Genomic DNA, 18,066 nt, shown 5'->3' with positions numbered 1-18,066 from the left:
AATACTTCTATGAAACTAATGATAATACAGTGATTGTGTCCTTGAACACTGTATTCAAAGAGTTTATACTGACGGTTAGCAGAGAGTTGAGGCCCAGAGAAATCTGACAGCAGGATCCTTATATTGACTTCATTCATGGCTTAGGGGAGAAGTGGCTGACATTTAGACCTGAGGCTGTCACTCTAGAGTCATCCCACAGTGAGGGAGGAGCTGGCCTGCCAGCACGTGTTGGTGTCATGCCTGTTTCATGCTGAGAGAACAGCATCACTGCTAATTCAAACAATAGAGATGATTACCAAGGCAGTGACTTGAGAAGCAATATATACCGACACCGGAGGGGAAAGGGCTATTTATTTAGAAAAGTTCACCATCAAATCACTGGACAGGATAAACAACTCATAGGGAAAATCAACACTTATTACAATCAAAGGGGAATCCATTGTAATTTGCTGGTTTCCCTAGGCACTCTCACTGTGATGTTGAACAAAACTCTAAAATATCTCCCACTGGATTAGCAACTGTGACTGTGAGAAAAAAAAAAAAAAATTCATCTTTTTGTTGTTGTTGTTAATACCCCTTTCCACATTTTACTGAATATATGTAAGCATAATACTGTGTATCTGATGTTAGCGAGGCACCAATTTAGCATTAATTTCTCTGGATGGAAATATGAGCCATATGTTTATGTTAGTAATGGCAACACTAGGCAACTGAATCCTTTCTGAGCAAATTGATATATTTTCATCTAACAGGGAGAGTTCTGAGATCTTGTATTCATTTTGGAAGCATCAGCAGCTTTCAGTACAGAGTTTTCTAATCTTATTTTATTTAATTTCTCTACCGGTCTGACTCTGATTAGAGGTTCAAATAAAATGGTGATTCTTCTATGCCTGGATTCTGTTAAAATATCCCTTGTCTCTTGCCCTGAGCAGCAGCAACTGCAAGTAAATTAATTGTTACAAAGTTGTAGCAGAGCAGCACTAGGATTCTTTGAGGTGGCTATTATACTTGATTTCCAGATGGTTGAGGTTTTTCTTTTTTAATATACTCAACCTCACTTCATAAATACATTTTCACAAGGGTACAGAAATCCAGCAGGGAAGCACATCTTTCCAAGTGCTCTCATATGCACGTAAACAGCTTCCATTTTGGAAGCCAGCAGGGGGCATGTAAAACAAAATGAGTTAAAAAAAAATTGCACATAGAGTAATTTTAATCCATTCCATTTTTAAATACCACAATAAATTTAATTTTCACAATAAATTAAATAGCCATATTCAGTTTACAAAATAGAATTACTTAGTGTGAAACCAGTATTTACAACAATATACATTATGTACATGACATTTCTCTCTGTTGACGTACAACGTGGAAGTAAAAGGACTTGACTTTCCAACGTGTGATTGACATGCTATAAGTGACACCATGGTCCATACGAGAAAACAATAGTGCACAATCACCATAGGAACTTTGGACAATGTCAATTTTATGAGATAAGACATTCTTTTAAATAATAAGAAAATAGCATTTTCTGTTTTCATGGCACCAATTCAGCAACTGAATTAAAGAGCCAGCTTTCCCTTAGGAAAAAAAAAAAAAGCATCACTGGATCTCTACTTCCTGAAGCTTCGCAGCCATTGGTACATTTTCACACATTTATCTTTTGGCTTAAATCTATGAAAATGGTGGGTGACAGATTCTGAATCAAAGGAAGACTAATTCTTTGAGAATAGCTGAAGTCACTTTCCCCCCATACCACCACCTCTTCTTTTTTGTAAATAGCTTAAAAGATGTGACTATGCAGACAGCATTTTTTTTTTTTTTTTGTAAATTTTCAGTAGAAAAAGAACTGATCTTATATTTGGTCACACACTGCGTATGTACAAGTATACATGGAAAAATGACTTGGATAGCTCTGCCTAGGAAAAGTGCATATTTTAATCTACAGGAGACATTGTGTGTCTCCAGGCACAACACATAGTGTTGTATGACATATTATTTTAGGGCCAGTTCAATGTCCTCCCAGTGATCTGGTAAAATTTTTGATTAAAAGGATGAAAGAATTTGCGCAATTTGGTAATGACAGAGGGGTCCACCTCTGGATGAATGCGCCCCTTGCTGCCTGCCAGGCACTTATTAAAGATAATATTAAACCGTAAGCAGTAAAACCCTCTGGTAGCATTGAAGTATAAATTGTATTGACTTATCCTTGGAGGCAGATTTAGGAACTTCTCCACGAGCTGAAGTTCTGGCAGAGGTTCTGTGATGAGGCGATCTCCATCGACGACATGAAATTGCTCAATTGGAAAGTATTTCAACCACCTTTCCAGATGTTTGGTGTAGATGCTGGTTCTTACTGCTTTGTATTTTGTGTTCACTTCACATGTATTAGGGTCTATGGCCAGCTTCTCAAACTTGTAATACGTTTTGTTCTTCCTCTCCTTCCCCTCTAGCACCTGAGTATAATCAGAAATAGCTCTCGTGGTTGGCTCCCTGACAATGATCAACAACTTGATGGATGAGTTCATTTTGTAAATCCTTTCTGGAACCTCCTCCGTGATAAAATATGCTGGGCTCTTTTCAATTGTGATTTGCTGAGGGTAGGAAAAAGGCATCTTTTTCCTATACCACTCGATGCCCTTACCATAATTCTCATCATTATCAAAAAAATGGATTTCTTGAGAGGCTTTGACCACTGCCGGATGTAGGTTCAGCATTTCAAGCAGGGCCCTTGTGCCTCCTTTCCTCACTCCAATGATAATGGCCTTGGGGAGCTGCTGGACCAGGTCATGGAGGCGAACCTGCTCCTTGGAAGCGTTGCCCTTCCGGAACTCGTGTAGCAGGCCACGCTTAAACTGCAGGGCGCGGAGTGGGAATTCAGCCTGACTGCGGGCACCACCCAGTCGACCTTCAATGGGGCAAATGGGTTGTAGCCTGCAAGCAAGACAGAGACACTTTAAGCTCATTGCAGCTAACTTCTCATTTTCCTGGTTCCCCAGTCAGACCAAGACTTTAAATGCATAAATAAAGCCACTGATTCCCAGCCTGCTGCAATCCATAATGAACATATGTTTGGGAAATTTTATTTTAAGCAACCATGTATTAAATGGAGCACACATAATTGATGAGATTTTTTTATTAGTGCTCCTTAAAATTTTTTATTCCCCAAGCACTTAATTGACTACGGCGCGTACCTCTGTTCGCAGTACAGGATAGACAAGTGACACCAGCCATACGAATAGCTTTTTAACAGCTCACCAGTTAAAATCATTAAGAAAAAGTGAAAGGCAGGAGATTATAATCTTCAGCTGGGGGGCGGAAGGGTAGCAGGGAGGCCACGTGTTTCATGTTTCGTGTGGTATTATTTTCTTGCAGCCCGGCAGCACTCACATGGCTGTTGAAACTCTTTGAGATATAATCTGAAAGGAGGTCCCAGTTTCTGCCCTGGGCTGTTTGCATCATCAACCTGCAAAATTCCAATCTTGGAACTTGCTGAGCTTTTCATTCTGAGACTCTCTGCCCTTGCTTGGCCTTGAGGACAGCCAGAAGAATATAATATTTCTTTTGCCTCTCTTTCTCTTTCTATATAAAGAGGTCAGGATTACATTTCCACTTTGCTGAATATAGGATCAAACCCAATTGCCATCAGCAAGTGCTATATATCACCAACCACACCTGGGACCAGGCATCAACAAGACCTTGACAGGGCCAGAAACCTCAAGCCCTCATTGCCAAGCCCATTAAAATCAGGAACTCAAGCTCATAAAGGAAGGAATGCAATGGATATAGCCAGAAAGGAGGATTTTCACTTCAATATTATCCTGAATAGTGAACGACCATCTCTGCTTTTCTCAGGGAGAAAGATGTGGTAACAGTCACAATGATAGTAGACGATGGTGACCGTTTAATTTGTCATGGCTAACATATATGGTTAGCAAATTGAGTTTCCATTTAGGTATAGTCTGAATTGAACTGAAATTCATTATACTTTCCCTAGGTTGATCTGTGAGGGCATTTTAGCCTTCTTGGTAAAAGGAATTAATATCAGTCAAAAAGGCTGTTAAACCAATTCTTACACCTGAAAGCTTCTAGTTATTCTAATAATTTGGAATCTGTATCTCCCCCTCTGTGGCAATGAGGCTGTTGCTTGCTCTTCCCAAGAGACCGTATGGCATCTTTCTTGTTTTCTGAGATGAGAAACAACCTCAAGGTCATGCCCAGTGATATGGTTTGGCTCTGTGTCCCCACCCAAATCTCATCCGGAATTGTAATCCCTACATGTCAGAGGAGGGGCTTGATGGGACGTGACTGGATTATGGGGGTGTATTTCCCCCTTGTTTTCATGATAGGGAGTTCTCATGAGATCTGATGGTTTAAAACTGTGTGGCACCTCCCCCTGCAAGCTCTCTCTCTCTCCTGCCACCATGTAAGACGTGCCTTGCTTCTTCTTTGCCTTCTGCCATGATTGTAAGTTTTCTGAGGCTTCCCCAGCCGTGCAGAGCTATGCGTCAATTAAACCTTTTTTCTTTATAAATTACCTAGTCTCAGGTATGTCTTTATAGCAGTGTGAAAACGGACTAATACACCCAATCTGTTCTGCAGAATTGAGGAGCATGGTCTTGGTCTGTGTTATTTAAACAACTATCTATCATATTGCTTAAGGAGAAATATCAATATATATTACTTTTCGTGATGTTTCCTTTCATGATTTTTAAAACAATTCATGCTCATTGTGGAAAGTGTGAAAATATAGAGAATCTTTTTTTTTTCTTTTTTTTTGAGATGGAGTCTTGGTCTGTTGCCCAGGCTGGAGTGCAATGGCTTGATCTTGGCTCACTGCAATCTCCGTCTCCTGGTTCAAGAGATTCTCCTGCTTGGCCTCCTGAGTAGCTGGGATTACAGACATGTGCCACCATGCCCAGCTCATTTTTGTATTTTTAGTAGAGACGAGGTTTCACCATGTTGGCCAGGCTGGTCTTGAACTCCTGACCTCGTGATTTGCCTGCCTCGGCCTCCCAAAGTGCTGGGATTACAGGCGTGAGCCACTGAGCCTGGCCTAGACAGCTTTTAAAAAACAGGATTTAACCCAGTTAATAGTTTAGACAAACATGAATTTTGTTTTTACACTTGTTAATGAGATTAATGTACTAGGGCTTTAAATAGAGGATATAAAATTATCAGTAGATACATAGGCAAAGATGCTTTTAATTGTGACACTGATTGGAATATTACAAGTTCATCTTTCAGTTCTTCTTGGGTTCTGGTTGAGAATTAAGCTCTAATTCCATAAGGCATCCATTGATGGATTTCTGTTCTAAGCACCTAGAATGATGTCAGTACCAGCCTTGCAAGAATTGAGTAAACAGTCACTCAAATTCTCTTTTGCAGGATTTAATTCTCTCATAGTACCCTGGCTGAGAGTGGCTGACATAGATAGTCTCTGCTTTGTTTGAGGTCAAATGGAATTTCCCTACTTGTAGAAAGGGTCATTTTCCTTCTTTCCTTCCTTCCTTTTTCTACCTTCTACCCTGGGAGATCACACGCTGCAGAACAGTCGCCTTTTGGACTCCCTAACTCAAGATAGGATGTGAAAATATGAGAAAATATCCTATTCTTTCCCACTTCTGACAGCATAGATTCTGAATGTGGGTCCCAGACTGAAAAATCATACAGGTTTAGGATTGGAAGGGATGGAAGAAGTAATATCTGCCTCCCTCCCAGAAAGCAGGGTCTTCAGTTAGTGGAGGGTGGGCCTACATAAGCCTGTGTTACCTTCAGACGTAATCTCAAAGTCTCAAGTGAGAGGCTTTTAGAAAGCCCACCAAACCATTCAATTCCGAATAAAAGCTATCCCCTTAGAGACTAGAGACAGAGTTAAGAAAATGAAAAGAATCGTCAACTAAATAATAATGCATTAGTGATCATTAGATCAATTACTAAGTAAAAGGTAAATGATTGGAAGCTAATTAAAGGTCAGTTGGGAAGGGCTGGATATAAAAGTTCCATTACAGAGGTAGGCCAATGGCACCACCTCAAGGCTTCTCATTAATCATCAAGTGCTACTTTAGGAAAGTGCTGGAAGTCGGGGAGAAGCTCTGATTACACTTTCAGGTAGGTAACAACTAGTGAGTGGGACAATTACTCAGCAATTTTGAATTGAGAAGCATCAAAGGAGTTCACTTTACCAGTCAAAATGACAGCAACTGAAGGAAAACAAGGACCACTGCTATGTTATTTCTAAATATCTAAGTGATAAGGTCTACAGATTAGCTTAAACTTTGGAAGGAAAAGAAAACTGAAAGGAAGAGATTTTCATTTTTAAGTTTGTATGTGTTTTCACTGATGGTGAGAACTGAACTCACAGAGAACACACTTCAGTCTTTCCAGTGCAAGAATTAATTTTAAAGGGCCGGCCAGGCACAGTGGTTCATGCCTGTAATCCCAGCACTTTGGGAGGCTGAGGCAGGTGGATCTCCTAAGGTCAGGAGTTCAAAATCAGCCTGGCCAACATGGTGAAACTGTCTCTACTAACAATACAAAATTAGCTAGGTGTGGTGGCACAAGGCTGTAATCACAGCTACTTGGGAGGCTGAGGCGGGAGAATAGCTTGAACATGGGAGGAGGAGGTTGCAATGAGCCGAGATTACACCATTGCACTCTAGCCTGGGCAACAAGAACGAAACTGCAATTAAAAAAAAAAATTTTTTTTTGAAGGGCAAAAAAGGAAGCTTCACATTTCAGAAATTAACTTCTCTGTTCTTGCCCGTTAGACTAGACACAGAACATACCAGAAACATTTAATGTGAAGCCAGCTGATGTTGCTGGGACTTCTGCAAGTTCAATACCTCTCAACTGTTTGTCTGTTTAGAGCTAAGACCTAGCACTGTAATTTTCTCTCCATGGATTTCCCATTGCTTTCTGGGCAATTATTCTGAGCAACAGCCTCCTTGTCTGGTGCATTCAGGCCCTGAAAACCAGAGCTAATTAGCATAGTTAAAACTCCCCATGCCTGCAGCCATCTTTCCAGGGCAATGGATTGCAAACTTGATGAGCTCCTTTAGAGACTCATACATAATTTTAATGCTCCTGATAGCACATTAAGTGTCCACTCATAAATTTCAAAAGGAAGATACATAGATACATCATCACTGTTTTGCTACAGGTAGAGGTCAACACCAGATGCACGCAGACCACACTGAGCTCTAGTAAATGACAGTTTTACTGTACACAGCTTTATCCCTTCCCTGAAAACAAGTGTCAATGCACACGGAATACAAATGGATCCTGACAGAACATCTTGGTTTGAGCAACTTGGATCTCTCTCTTTTAAAGGCTCAATAAATCAAAATCAATACTGCAGAAAAGCATGTTTCCTGGGAATTTTGAGGGAGAAAAACAAGTGGATAGACTTAAAATTATGTCCTAAAGAAGTTTACATCAAGACTTAAAGTCACAGGGGTATAAGCATGTGTTTAAGCACCCACCTATCCAAGCTCCCAACTCTGGCGACTAGATACAGGAGACTCCCAACGGCAAGGCTTCCCAGCACCAGGAGCTTCTGTCTCAGCCACGCCTGCTGTTTGAATAGCATGGCCCTCCATCAACCTTCAGGACTGCTGCAGCCTGCGATAGAAGGACTCATCAGCAGTCATCTCTTAGAGGCTCTGTTTGTTGTCACAGAGCTAAGCAGAGGTGGAAGACAGGTGATAAGCGACACTGCACAAAGAGCAGATCCCACACCAACTCTGATAATTGTCATGATGTAACAGGTATATTTAGCAAAACTTACCTTTCTTTTCCTGGCCCATGTTATAAGATCAAATACTAACTCTAGGGGAAAAGATGCTAACTAGACAGAACACTGTTAGATAATTGTCGAAGTAAATTAAAATGCATGTGACATATAGTGTGTGTGTGTGTGTATAAAATGATTCAAAGAATATGGATAGAATGAACAACATGGCCAGGCGCGATGGCTCAAGCCTGTAATTCCAGTACTTTGGGAGGCCAAGGCAGGTGGATCACCTGAGGTCAGGAGTTCAAGACCAGCCTGGCTAAGATGGTGAAACCTCGTCTCTACAAAAATGCAAAAATTAGCTGGGCGCAGTGGTGGGCACCTGTAATCCCAGCTGCTAGGAAGGCTGAGTCAGGAGAATCGCTTGAACCCGGGAGGCGGAGGTTGCAGTGAGCCGAGATCATGCCACTCCACTCTGGCCTGGGTGACAGAGAAGACCTGTCTCAAAAAAGAAAAAAAATAAAAGAGCAACTTGAGGCTTACCAGCAGGGCAATCATAAACTGAAGATTCTGCTTCAGAATAACAAGGTGAATTTGAAATCCCAGTTCATAAGTTATCATTTTGAGCACAGCAATGACATATTTTAATTACATATGTTTTTGTTTTGTTTTAGTTGTGAGTAGAAGGGGGTGAGATCAAAGTGATACTTACTGAAGTTATCAGTGGTAAGTATCAGAATGTCACATGTTTGAGGACAATGGCCTTGGGGAACCTGATGTTTCCCTCCATGTCCTCTGCCCAGTCCTGGGTTCTGAAACATGTTCAGACTAGATGCTTTTGCTGTGTGACCTCCCCTGGCTGTCAATGAATTTAGACAGGTTTGGTGATATTGGTCTCACTCTTAGATCGTGAAAGAAGCTTACCTGGAAGCTCTGTTCTCATATACCTGAAATAAGGCCAGCTGAGGAGTCTAGGGCTTTACTAGTGCTGTTATTAAATTTTTTGGGAAAATGCAAGCTCCCAATTCAGCCTTTCTTATTAAAAATAAATCCAATCCCCTTTCAAGATAAGATTGTTTGCCTCTTACTGAAACTCAAAATAGTAACCCAAGAAGGAAGCTATATAGATAGAAATGAGTCATGGTTAGAAATTGTTTTGCTGCAATGATATCTCTGTATTGCTATGTGAAGATTTTCCTTGTGCAAAAGGGATATACTAGGATTGAATGATTGATCTATTCATTCGTTCATCGAGAAATCACTGAATTCCCAAAGCATTTTCAACTATTACACTAGGTTTATAGGAGATTCCAAAACAGATCCCCAAAGAGTTTTAGTCCTTAGAAAACTGATAATGTGATTAGGGAATCAGGAAACAACCAGAGAACTTTACCCAATTATGATAATGTATGAATAAGTGTTGGGAAAAGAAAATTAAGGAAAAGGTCAGAGAATGTGGGCATGGTAAAATTTTTTTTTGTGTGTGGAATGTACTATGTGAATTGCTGAGGAAATGGTAGGAGGGCATCCTAAGAGGGAGAGATGAGACCAGTACTCATCCAACACACAATTGACAAATACTTATGGAATATGTGTTATGTGCTAGATTCTGTATTGGGTACCATGGAGAATAGTGGCCGAATAAATAGACACGTTCTTGTCCTGTGGGAGTTCACAGTCTAGTGGAGAAGACAGGCATTAAGCCTACAACAGGATTAATGCATACTTACAAATTGTATTCAGTATGACAAAGGAAAGTTACAGGACCTAGTGAGAAAGAATAATAGGAAGAACCTACTTCAGTGCTTCCTGAAGAAGTAACACTTGGGGTGACACCTGGAGGAGGAGAAGCAAAGAGGCACGAGCCAGCAGAGGAACCAACTCACATGAGGGATTGAGGAGGGAAAATGCTTGGCTTGTTTAAGAAGTGAAGGTAGGAAGGTGTGGCTGGACAAAGGTAGAGGGAAAGAGAGAAAAGGCTAAGAGCATAAGCAAAGAGAGAGCAAAGACAGGTAGGCTGGGTGAGCCTGTGGTTTTGATGTAGCAGAGAGTGCCTTATGTGTAGATAAAATGCGGAAGACAAAGAGAGTGAGGTTTCTTGAGGCTCACTGTGTAGCAAGGACATTGTCCAGGTGGTATTTCAGGAAATTCTCAAAAACCCTATAAAGTAGATGGAGTTATTTCCATTTCATAGGTCAAGTGAAGCTCACAATTTTCTCCAACTTGCCTGTGATCACACAACTGACAGATAATGTGAAGACAAAGACAGTTACCTACGTAATGTGATTCAGAGCTCCACTGAAAGAACCAATCTCCTGTCTACAGGTTGATGTCTGAAGTACTCAGTTAGACCCACGTGCCTTGGGCTCTGATCCTTGTTGAAATGCAAATACTGCAGCAAGTTGCAGAACAGGGTGGCAGAAAGAAAACTGTGTTCAAGTCCCCCAATTAAATACTCCCCTTAGTAGCTCTACGGTTTTGAGGTTGGATTCTCTGGGGTTTCCTTTTCTTATCTGCAATATGAGGACCACCTCTGGTGTCCCCATTCCATAGTGCTGCAGGAAGAATGAAATGAGGTTTCTACAAGTGATATTACTATATAAAGGTTTATTAGCTTGCCAGACTAATGCAAAGGACTATGTGTCATCTGTTTCTTAGCATGAATGAATTTAGTGTGCATTCACAGATGAGGAGTGTGAGGGAATAAAGCTTGTCTGTGGCTGAGCTGCAAAGGGAAGGGATGGGAAAAACAAAGGAAAAATGTGCCTGCCCCATGACCCTTGCAAGGGTCTCCAGCCTCATACAAGGGGCCAATTCAGAGGAAGGCTAGGGAAGTTGTCGACCTCCTCTGCTATTTAAACATAATGCCCACACCCTCCTGCTTAAAACTATACTGCACAATGCTTCGTCCACTTTCACCAGCTCCTTGGTCCACCTGTCTATTTTTAGCTCCAGTCCACCCATTCTCTAAGGTCTGGGCTATATCACAGTTCCTCTAGGAAGCCTTCTCCAGCTTCCAGTCCAGGATCATCACCCACCTCCACTAACTCTTGTTCTTGCAGTCAGAACCACAGTTAGGCATTTCATTGTGCATGAGTGTTTGATTAGTGTTAGCTGCTTCTTGGTGTGTATCATCATCATCTCCTAGCAATGGACTAAACCTACTGACTGACTCAGAAGCACTAGAAAGCTTACGGAAAGGTACTAAGCCCAGAATCTGCTTTGCTGCACAGGCCAGTGATTCTCTATGGTAAGTTTGCAGAGCCTTTAAAACACACACACTTGCTACCACCCTCAGATATTCTGATTCAACGGGTGTGAATTAATTTTGTATTTATAAAACTAGAACAGGCTGGGTGTGGTGGCTCACGCCTGTAATCCCAACACTTTGGGAGGCCAAGGCGGGTGGATCACCAGCTTGGACAACATGGTGAAACCCCATCTCTACAAAAATACAAAACTTAGCCAGGCATGATGGCGGGTGCCTGTAATTCCAGCTACTCTGGAGGCTGAGGCAGGAGAATCACTTGAACCCGGGAGGTGGAGGTTGTAGTGAGCCGAGATCACACCACTGCACTCCAGCCTGTGTGACAGAGCAAGGCTCCGTCTCAAAAACAAAAACAAAAATAAAAAAAAACACAAAAAACCTAGAATAAAGTAATAAAGCTCATCGTTTTCTACCATCTTTTGTATCTTCAGCCACCAAGGTCAGTAAAAATGATTTCTCCTTAATTCTTCTTGCTTTGTGCCGTGCAGGCACTTTGTGCCTCCCTTGCTCCTTAACATTTTGGTATGCTCTCCTCGTTCATTTCCCATGGCCCTGCATAGTACTATTAATCTTCCTAATATAAGTTATTTTGTCCCTCATCTATTTTTGGTTGTTCACTGGATCAAGTTCAATCGCTTCCTCTTGAAAGTCTACGCCCTTCCTTCTGAGGTCCCAGTGTAGACAGTCAGCTTCTCACCCTCTTAAGTCACTCACTGCAGCCTCTGAGCCTGTCAGGTCAGTCCCTGCACCGTTCCCCATATGCCTTTTCTCTAATCTCTGTGCAATCATCAGCTTGCTTGCTGACCTGGGATATCTTTCCTATGTCTCCTCCTTCGAGACTTCCGGATCTTACTGGTGTCTTCCTAGGAAGTGATCTTGATCTCGGTGGATGTGGAGTTTAGGGGAAAAATCCCAATACACATTCCTTTGGTGGGTAGGAATGGGTCATGTCCATTGGATAAATAATTACAGGACCAAAGGATAATAGGTGGGCTCAGGAATAAAACTTGCAAGGCTTTTGCATGTAGGGGTGGGTGAAATTATAAAATGACCTCATTGTTAAACTGTTCAAGTTTAGCAGACAGGAAAAAGAAGAAAAACATGACAGAATGTGAAGCCTGCTGAAGAAGTAGTGCAAGATTTAGGAGACTATGATGACAAAACTATCAGCATCCAATTGCAATGCACAGGTCATCTGGTATATACTAGGCTATAAACCCAGTTTTCACCATAGAGGTTTTGCTCTGTGGGATTAGATACTACTGCCAGCCTAGCTTCTCTGTGCCTGAGATGCCTTAAATATGCCTGCTGAGGTTTTTTCCCTCTTCAGGAGACATGATTTCTCCAGCATTTTGTTCACAAGACTGGTCTGGCTCCCTACACTGCCCCCTCTGGTTATGGCAGGCCCGGTATGCATGGCAAGGTACCTTCCTATCTACTGTGACACTGAGAAGAACTAATATTTTTACTGAAGATCTCAACTAACATGAGTGAGCCACTCATGGTGAAGTGGAAAGACCACTAGATTGGGAGTCAAAAGACCTTGGGTTACATTTTGGTTTGGTTTTGTAATGGAAATTTTCTGAGTTTTGCTTTCCTCATCCATAAAATTATGATAATAATATCTGTCTCACAGGGTTCTTAAGATGTGAGCACGGAGTAGAACAGTAGGATAGAAGTTGTGAACATTTGTGCATTGTACAAAAATGAAGCATAATTAATAGCTTCAGGAGGCAGATTAATTATTGCAAGGCATTTTACAGAGAAAAATAAAATAAATGCAGTTTTCATAAATAGTATACTTGAATTATGAAAAATAGTATTTTAAGTATAAATAACTTTTAATGGAAATTCTTGTTAAGAATTAGAATGCTAATGCTATATTTTTTGGTTCAAAGCAAGATGGTACATGCATATACACACACACAGTCAATATTTCTCTTTCAGCTCTTCTTGAGCTGAAATCTCTTGGAATTTTTGAGAAATGAGGAGGCCAAGCCAGAAGTTTCTATTGAGGCTCTCTAGCAGATAGAAAGTGAAATCTCATTCTGTTTTGTAACCAGTCGCAGACTATGTCTAAGAGACTATATCATAGCAGCTCTGAATAAAACTTCCCCAGGGAAAACCAAAGATATCTGGTTAAATTAACTCCGAAAATGCCTCTTTGGTTTTCTATAACATTATAAAGCATTTGAATCTGCCAGGATGGTGTCTTAAAAGCTGGAGATTGTTGCTTTTGGTCTAGGAATATAAGACAAAGAGAAGGCACACCATTCGATCCTTATGGACAATGCTGTTAAATTGGGTAGCATGTTAACTGCTTCTCCAACCCTCAAATCCCATTCCTTCAGCTATGCCAGCTTTAATGGGTATTTTAATAACCTTTCATCAAAGCAGTTATACTGGTAATGGGAAATTTATATAAAGTTTTTAAAAAAAAGTTTATTATTTCTTTTTATATAAAAAGTGGTTGAAGACCTACAGTGATATTTAAGCTCCCCCTATCTCCAGTTTTTAATCTCTCAATGTCTTCCATTTCGCCTGCCAAGAACAGCACAATTAGTTTCTTCAGACTCCTAAAGCTTTAACAGACATGGTATCTTGGCTGAACAAAGCAGAGTATCTAAATAACAGAGTATGTGGCCAGAAACGACAAATTGTAGAGACATTTGGCTGTTTCTCTAAAGCAGCACTAAGCAAAGAAAGAAATGAGTCCCCAGATGAAACAAAGAAATAAGGAGATTCAAAAATAATAATAATAAAGATGTGTTCAAGTGCTGCTCAAAGGCTTGTAGACATGGTTACCACAAGCCCTTGGTACCAGTAAAAACAGTAAGAGGAACAATAGCAGCAAAGTTCATTAAAAATGACTGAACTTATATAGCAGAATTATTCCAAGGAAATCATAACCCTCTTTTGAGTATTAGCTCATTTATCCTGGGCAACAGCCTTATGAGGTGGACAGGAACTACATTTATTGAACACTAGGCTCTGTGTTACTTTTTTTACATTTATTATCTCATATGATACAACAGACCTCTGTAATATTATCTTTTTTTTTTTTTATGGAAACTGAGCAGAGACATGAGTAGATTTTTTTACCCAAGGGCTGTGGCTGGTAAATGCAGAAGTAGGATTTAAATTCAGAATTATCTGACCCCAAAGAACATGACCCTATGATTGCAGCACCAGCCACAGAGTTTGGATACTTACATGGGAGAATTTTTTTTTTTTTTTTTTTTTTTTTTTTGACACAGAGTCTCACTCTGTCGTCAGGCTGGATTGCAATGGCACAATCTCGGCTCACTGCAACCTCCACCTCCTGGGTTCAAGCAATTCTCCTGCCTCAGCCTCCCGAGTAGCTGGGACTACAGGCGCTCACCGCTATGCCTGGCTAATTTTTCTTTTTTGTATTTTAGTAGAGACAGGGGTTCACCATGTTGCCCAGGCTGGTCTCAAACTCTTGAGTTCAGGCAGTCCACCAGCCACGGTCTCCCAAAGTGCTAGGATTACAGGTGTGAGCCACCACACCTGTAGACTTTTTAAAAAATAATAATTTTAATAGTTTTGGGGATACAGATGGTTATATGTTATCTTGTTATATGGATAAGTCCTCTAGTGGTGATTTACACTTACATGGGAGATTTTTAAAAAAATAATTTCAATAGTTTCAAGGGTACATGTGGTTATATGTTATCTTGTTATATGGATAAATCTTCTGGTGGAGATTTCTGAGATTTTAGGGCACTTGATATACGAGCAGTGTACACTGTTCCCAATATGTAGTCTTTTATCCCTCATCCCCCTCCATACCTTACCCCGGCCCAGTCCCCAAAGTCCATTCTATCACTCTTATGCCTTTGTGCCCTCACAGCTTAGCTTCTGGGAGATTCTTAATAAATATTTGTTCATTGACTGAGAGCAAAAAAAAACACTTAACTCCACCCAAATTACCTGCCACTGAACCTTGAGTTAGAGGATGGGGAGATGAAAAAAAAAAAAAAAAAAAGAGGAAAAATGTTTCCATAAAAGGCCAGGTAAAAGGGACCATTTAGGTTGTTTGAACCTGATGAAAGCAGGGAGAAAATACTAATAAGTAATGACAGTAGCAATTATAATGAAAGGTCATGTTTCCATAATTTACCAAGGGTTTTTCATATTCACCAAGCCACTTATAATTAAAACTAACCAGAATCATGCATACCCCACTTTTTCTCTCCATGACTCAAGAACTATCTCTTAGAAAGATTTATAGTAGATGATCAAAATACCATTAGGATTAGCTGCCACTTGTCACAGACTCAGATTCTTATGTGCTGGTCTTTGTAAGATCTTGATTAAATCTGTCTTTGCCCTCCCATTATCACCCAATCCCTACACACCCCTTCCCATAGCACTTCCTCTCAATATCTCAGTGAATGGCTCCCCATCTGCCCCTCATCCATGCCAAAAACCTTGGAAGTTGTCATTCTGGTCTCCACCCTGTCCCCATGTCCAATCAGCCAGTAAGATGCTACCTCCAGTACTGGTAGAATCCACCTAATTTCTGTCATCACTTGTGACAGACTTGGTTCGGGCCACTGTGTCTTTTAGACTACCTTATGAGCAGCCAAGTGGTATCCCTACTATTAGTTTTGTTCCTTCCTCAATTTATTCTTCATACTGATGCCAGAGTAATCTTTCCCAACGGAAACTGGATCACATCATCTCCAGCCTTAATACCCTTTAATAGATGCCTATCATCCACAAGACCCTTTACTCCTTTCCACTGTAACTCCACATACCCCGCCCAAAGCTTATATATACAAACTGCAATACACAGAACAACTTGCAGTTCTTTTGAATAAGCCATGATCAGTTCTGCTTCAGGGCCTTTCTTCATAAGATTTCCATTGCTTGAAAACACCAACTCTGTGCTCTGTTTATCAGTTCTGTCAAATGGGATACCAATAACCTGCCCCACAGCACTGCTCCGAGGAGTAAATGGGCATGTGTTGCTTGGCTTATAGTATAAATGTTAGACACGTCAACGGATGCTTGCTCTCCCTCCCAGGCCATGGTTTAATTCCTGTGTTTTAGATCTTAGGTTCTCACTGCTCTTAGGTTCCTTGGGAAAGTCTTTCTTCATCACTTAGGGCTGGTTTAGATGTTCTTCCTATATGGCACCACAGCAGTCTCTACTTAATTCTATTTAAGCCATATTGTAATTGTCTGTTTACTTGTGTGTAACTCTAACTAGATCAAATTCTGTGAGATTAAGAAGTATGTGTTGTGCATTATTGAGTTATCTCCAGCATTTAGGGTCATTGATACTCAGTAAATGATTGCTGAGTAATCCAATCAGTTAGATGAAATGAACTTTGAATATCCTAAGATTATGGCATCTGGATACCTCATCTCTTTAGATACTACTACTTTGTCTTTGTATACTACTTAGCAGGTTTGCCAAGTGCTGTCTGTGTATAAATGACCTTAGTTTTTCTATCTTTTTATTTTGAAAAAATTGAACACTCATATATCCTTTGCCTAGATTCACTGATTATTAATGTTTTGCCATATTTGCTTTATTTGTCTCTATACAAATACATATTACTTTTATGGAACCATTAAAAATAAGTGGCAGATCTCAACATTGCAGCATGTGAGAAGCCCCCACCTGACACACACATGTTGCCCTGTGATAGAAGTGGGGCAGTGGGCATCCTTGTCTCAAAGCCTAGGGAGGTGAAATGACCTGCTCAAAGCTTCAAACTGCTTAGTCTGGGGTTGTAAATAATTATATTAGGGCTTTCTACATTGCACCACTCTGCCTCTCTATGAAGTTCATGCAAAGTTGAAAATATTGCAGATTTTATTGGTAGAAATAAATGTATCCCTCATCTCTGTCTAAACTTTCAATCTGCAAATTCTGAGTTGAGTGTTTAAAAAGAACAAAACCTTTGGCAGGGTGGTGACAAAAAATACTCTTAGGAGATTCTTGTCTTGTCTCATATTACACTATTCTGAATTCCTTCTAAGAAAGAAAAAATAGAAAAAGCTCTTTTTATATTTTAACACAGATGGTAGAGTCATGTGGTGATGCCCATCCACTGGCATGCTACGGCTGGCTCCTACTTTGCAAGCCAGTTGTTAAACTCGTTATTAAAAATTAAAATTGTATTATATAAATTTATAATTAAGTAAAGTAAAGCAAAGGTAATAAATTTGAAAAACTCCTTATTTTCTAAGTATCTTACTCCATTTTACTATTATCTATGGTCTTGAGTTTAAGTCTGTTGCATCTGTACAATGGAATACTACACATCTCTTCCCAATTTCACATTTAGTGAATTCATCTTAGTAGCTTTAGATTCCATATTCAGTCAATTCATGTTGGTAGCTTAAAATTGTCCATGAAGTGGACAGGAAGAATCAATATTGTGAAAATGGCCATACTGCCCAAGGTGATTTATAGATTCAATGCTATCCCCATCAAGCTACCAATGACTTTCTTCACAGAATTGGAAGAAACTACTGTAAATTTTATATGGAAACAAAAAAGAGCCCACATAGCCAAGACAATCCTAAGCAAAAAGAACAAAGTTGGAGGCATCACGCTACCTGACTTCAAACTATACTACAAGGCGATAGTAACCAAAACAGCATGGTACTAGTGCCAAAAGAGATAAACAGACCAATGGAACAGAACAGAGGCCTCAGAAATAATGCCACACATCTACAACCATCTGATCTTTGACAAACCTGACCAAAACAAGAAATGGGGAAAGGATTCCCTATTTAATAAATGGTGCTGGGAAAACTGGCTAGCCATATGTAGACAGCTGAAACTGGATCCCTTCCTTACACCTTATACAAAAATTAACTCAAGATGGATTAAAGACTTAAATGTAAGACCTAAAACCATAAAAATCCTAGAGGAAAACCTAGGCGATACCATTCAGGACACAGGCATGGGCAAAAACTTCATGATGAAAACACGAAAAGTAATGGCAACAAAAGCCAAAATAGACAAATGGGATCTAATTAAACTAAAGAGCTTCTGCACAGCAAAAGAAACTATCAT

At 40.2% G+C, this 18,066-nt stretch overlaps 1 protein-coding gene across 3 annotated transcripts in view; it reads right to left on the bottom strand.

Moving 5' to 3' along the window:
• Window positions 1-323: 323 nt before the first annotated feature.
• The window catches only part of HS3ST5 (heparan sulfate-glucosamine 3-sulfotransferase 5), a 282,813-nt gene continuing 265,070 nt past the window's right edge, over window positions 324-18,066 (bottom strand). For all 3 annotated transcript variants that reach the window (XM_050786651.1, XM_050786653.1, XM_050786652.1), the window contains 2 exons: window positions 7,485-7,623; window positions 324-2,934 (listed from right to left, as the gene is read on the bottom strand). In XM_050786651.1, coding sequence (XP_050642608.1) covers window positions 2,001-2,934; window positions 7,485-7,591 — 1,041 coding nt within the window. In that variant the 5' untranslated portion in view covers window positions 7,592-7,623 and the 3' untranslated portion in view covers window positions 324-2,000. The remainder of the gene's footprint in view (window positions 2,935-7,484; window positions 7,624-18,066) is intronic.

Source organism: Macaca thibetana, chromosome 4, assembly GCF_024542745.1.
Source record: "Macaca thibetana thibetana isolate TM-01 chromosome 4, ASM2454274v1, whole genome shotgun sequence".
In the NCBI taxonomy this organism is placed as follows: Eukaryota; Metazoa; Chordata; class Mammalia; order Primates; family Cercopithecidae; genus Macaca; species Macaca thibetana.
The sequence above is the reverse complement of the archived record's forward strand: the minus strand, read 5'-3'. Positions and strand labels throughout refer to the sequence as shown.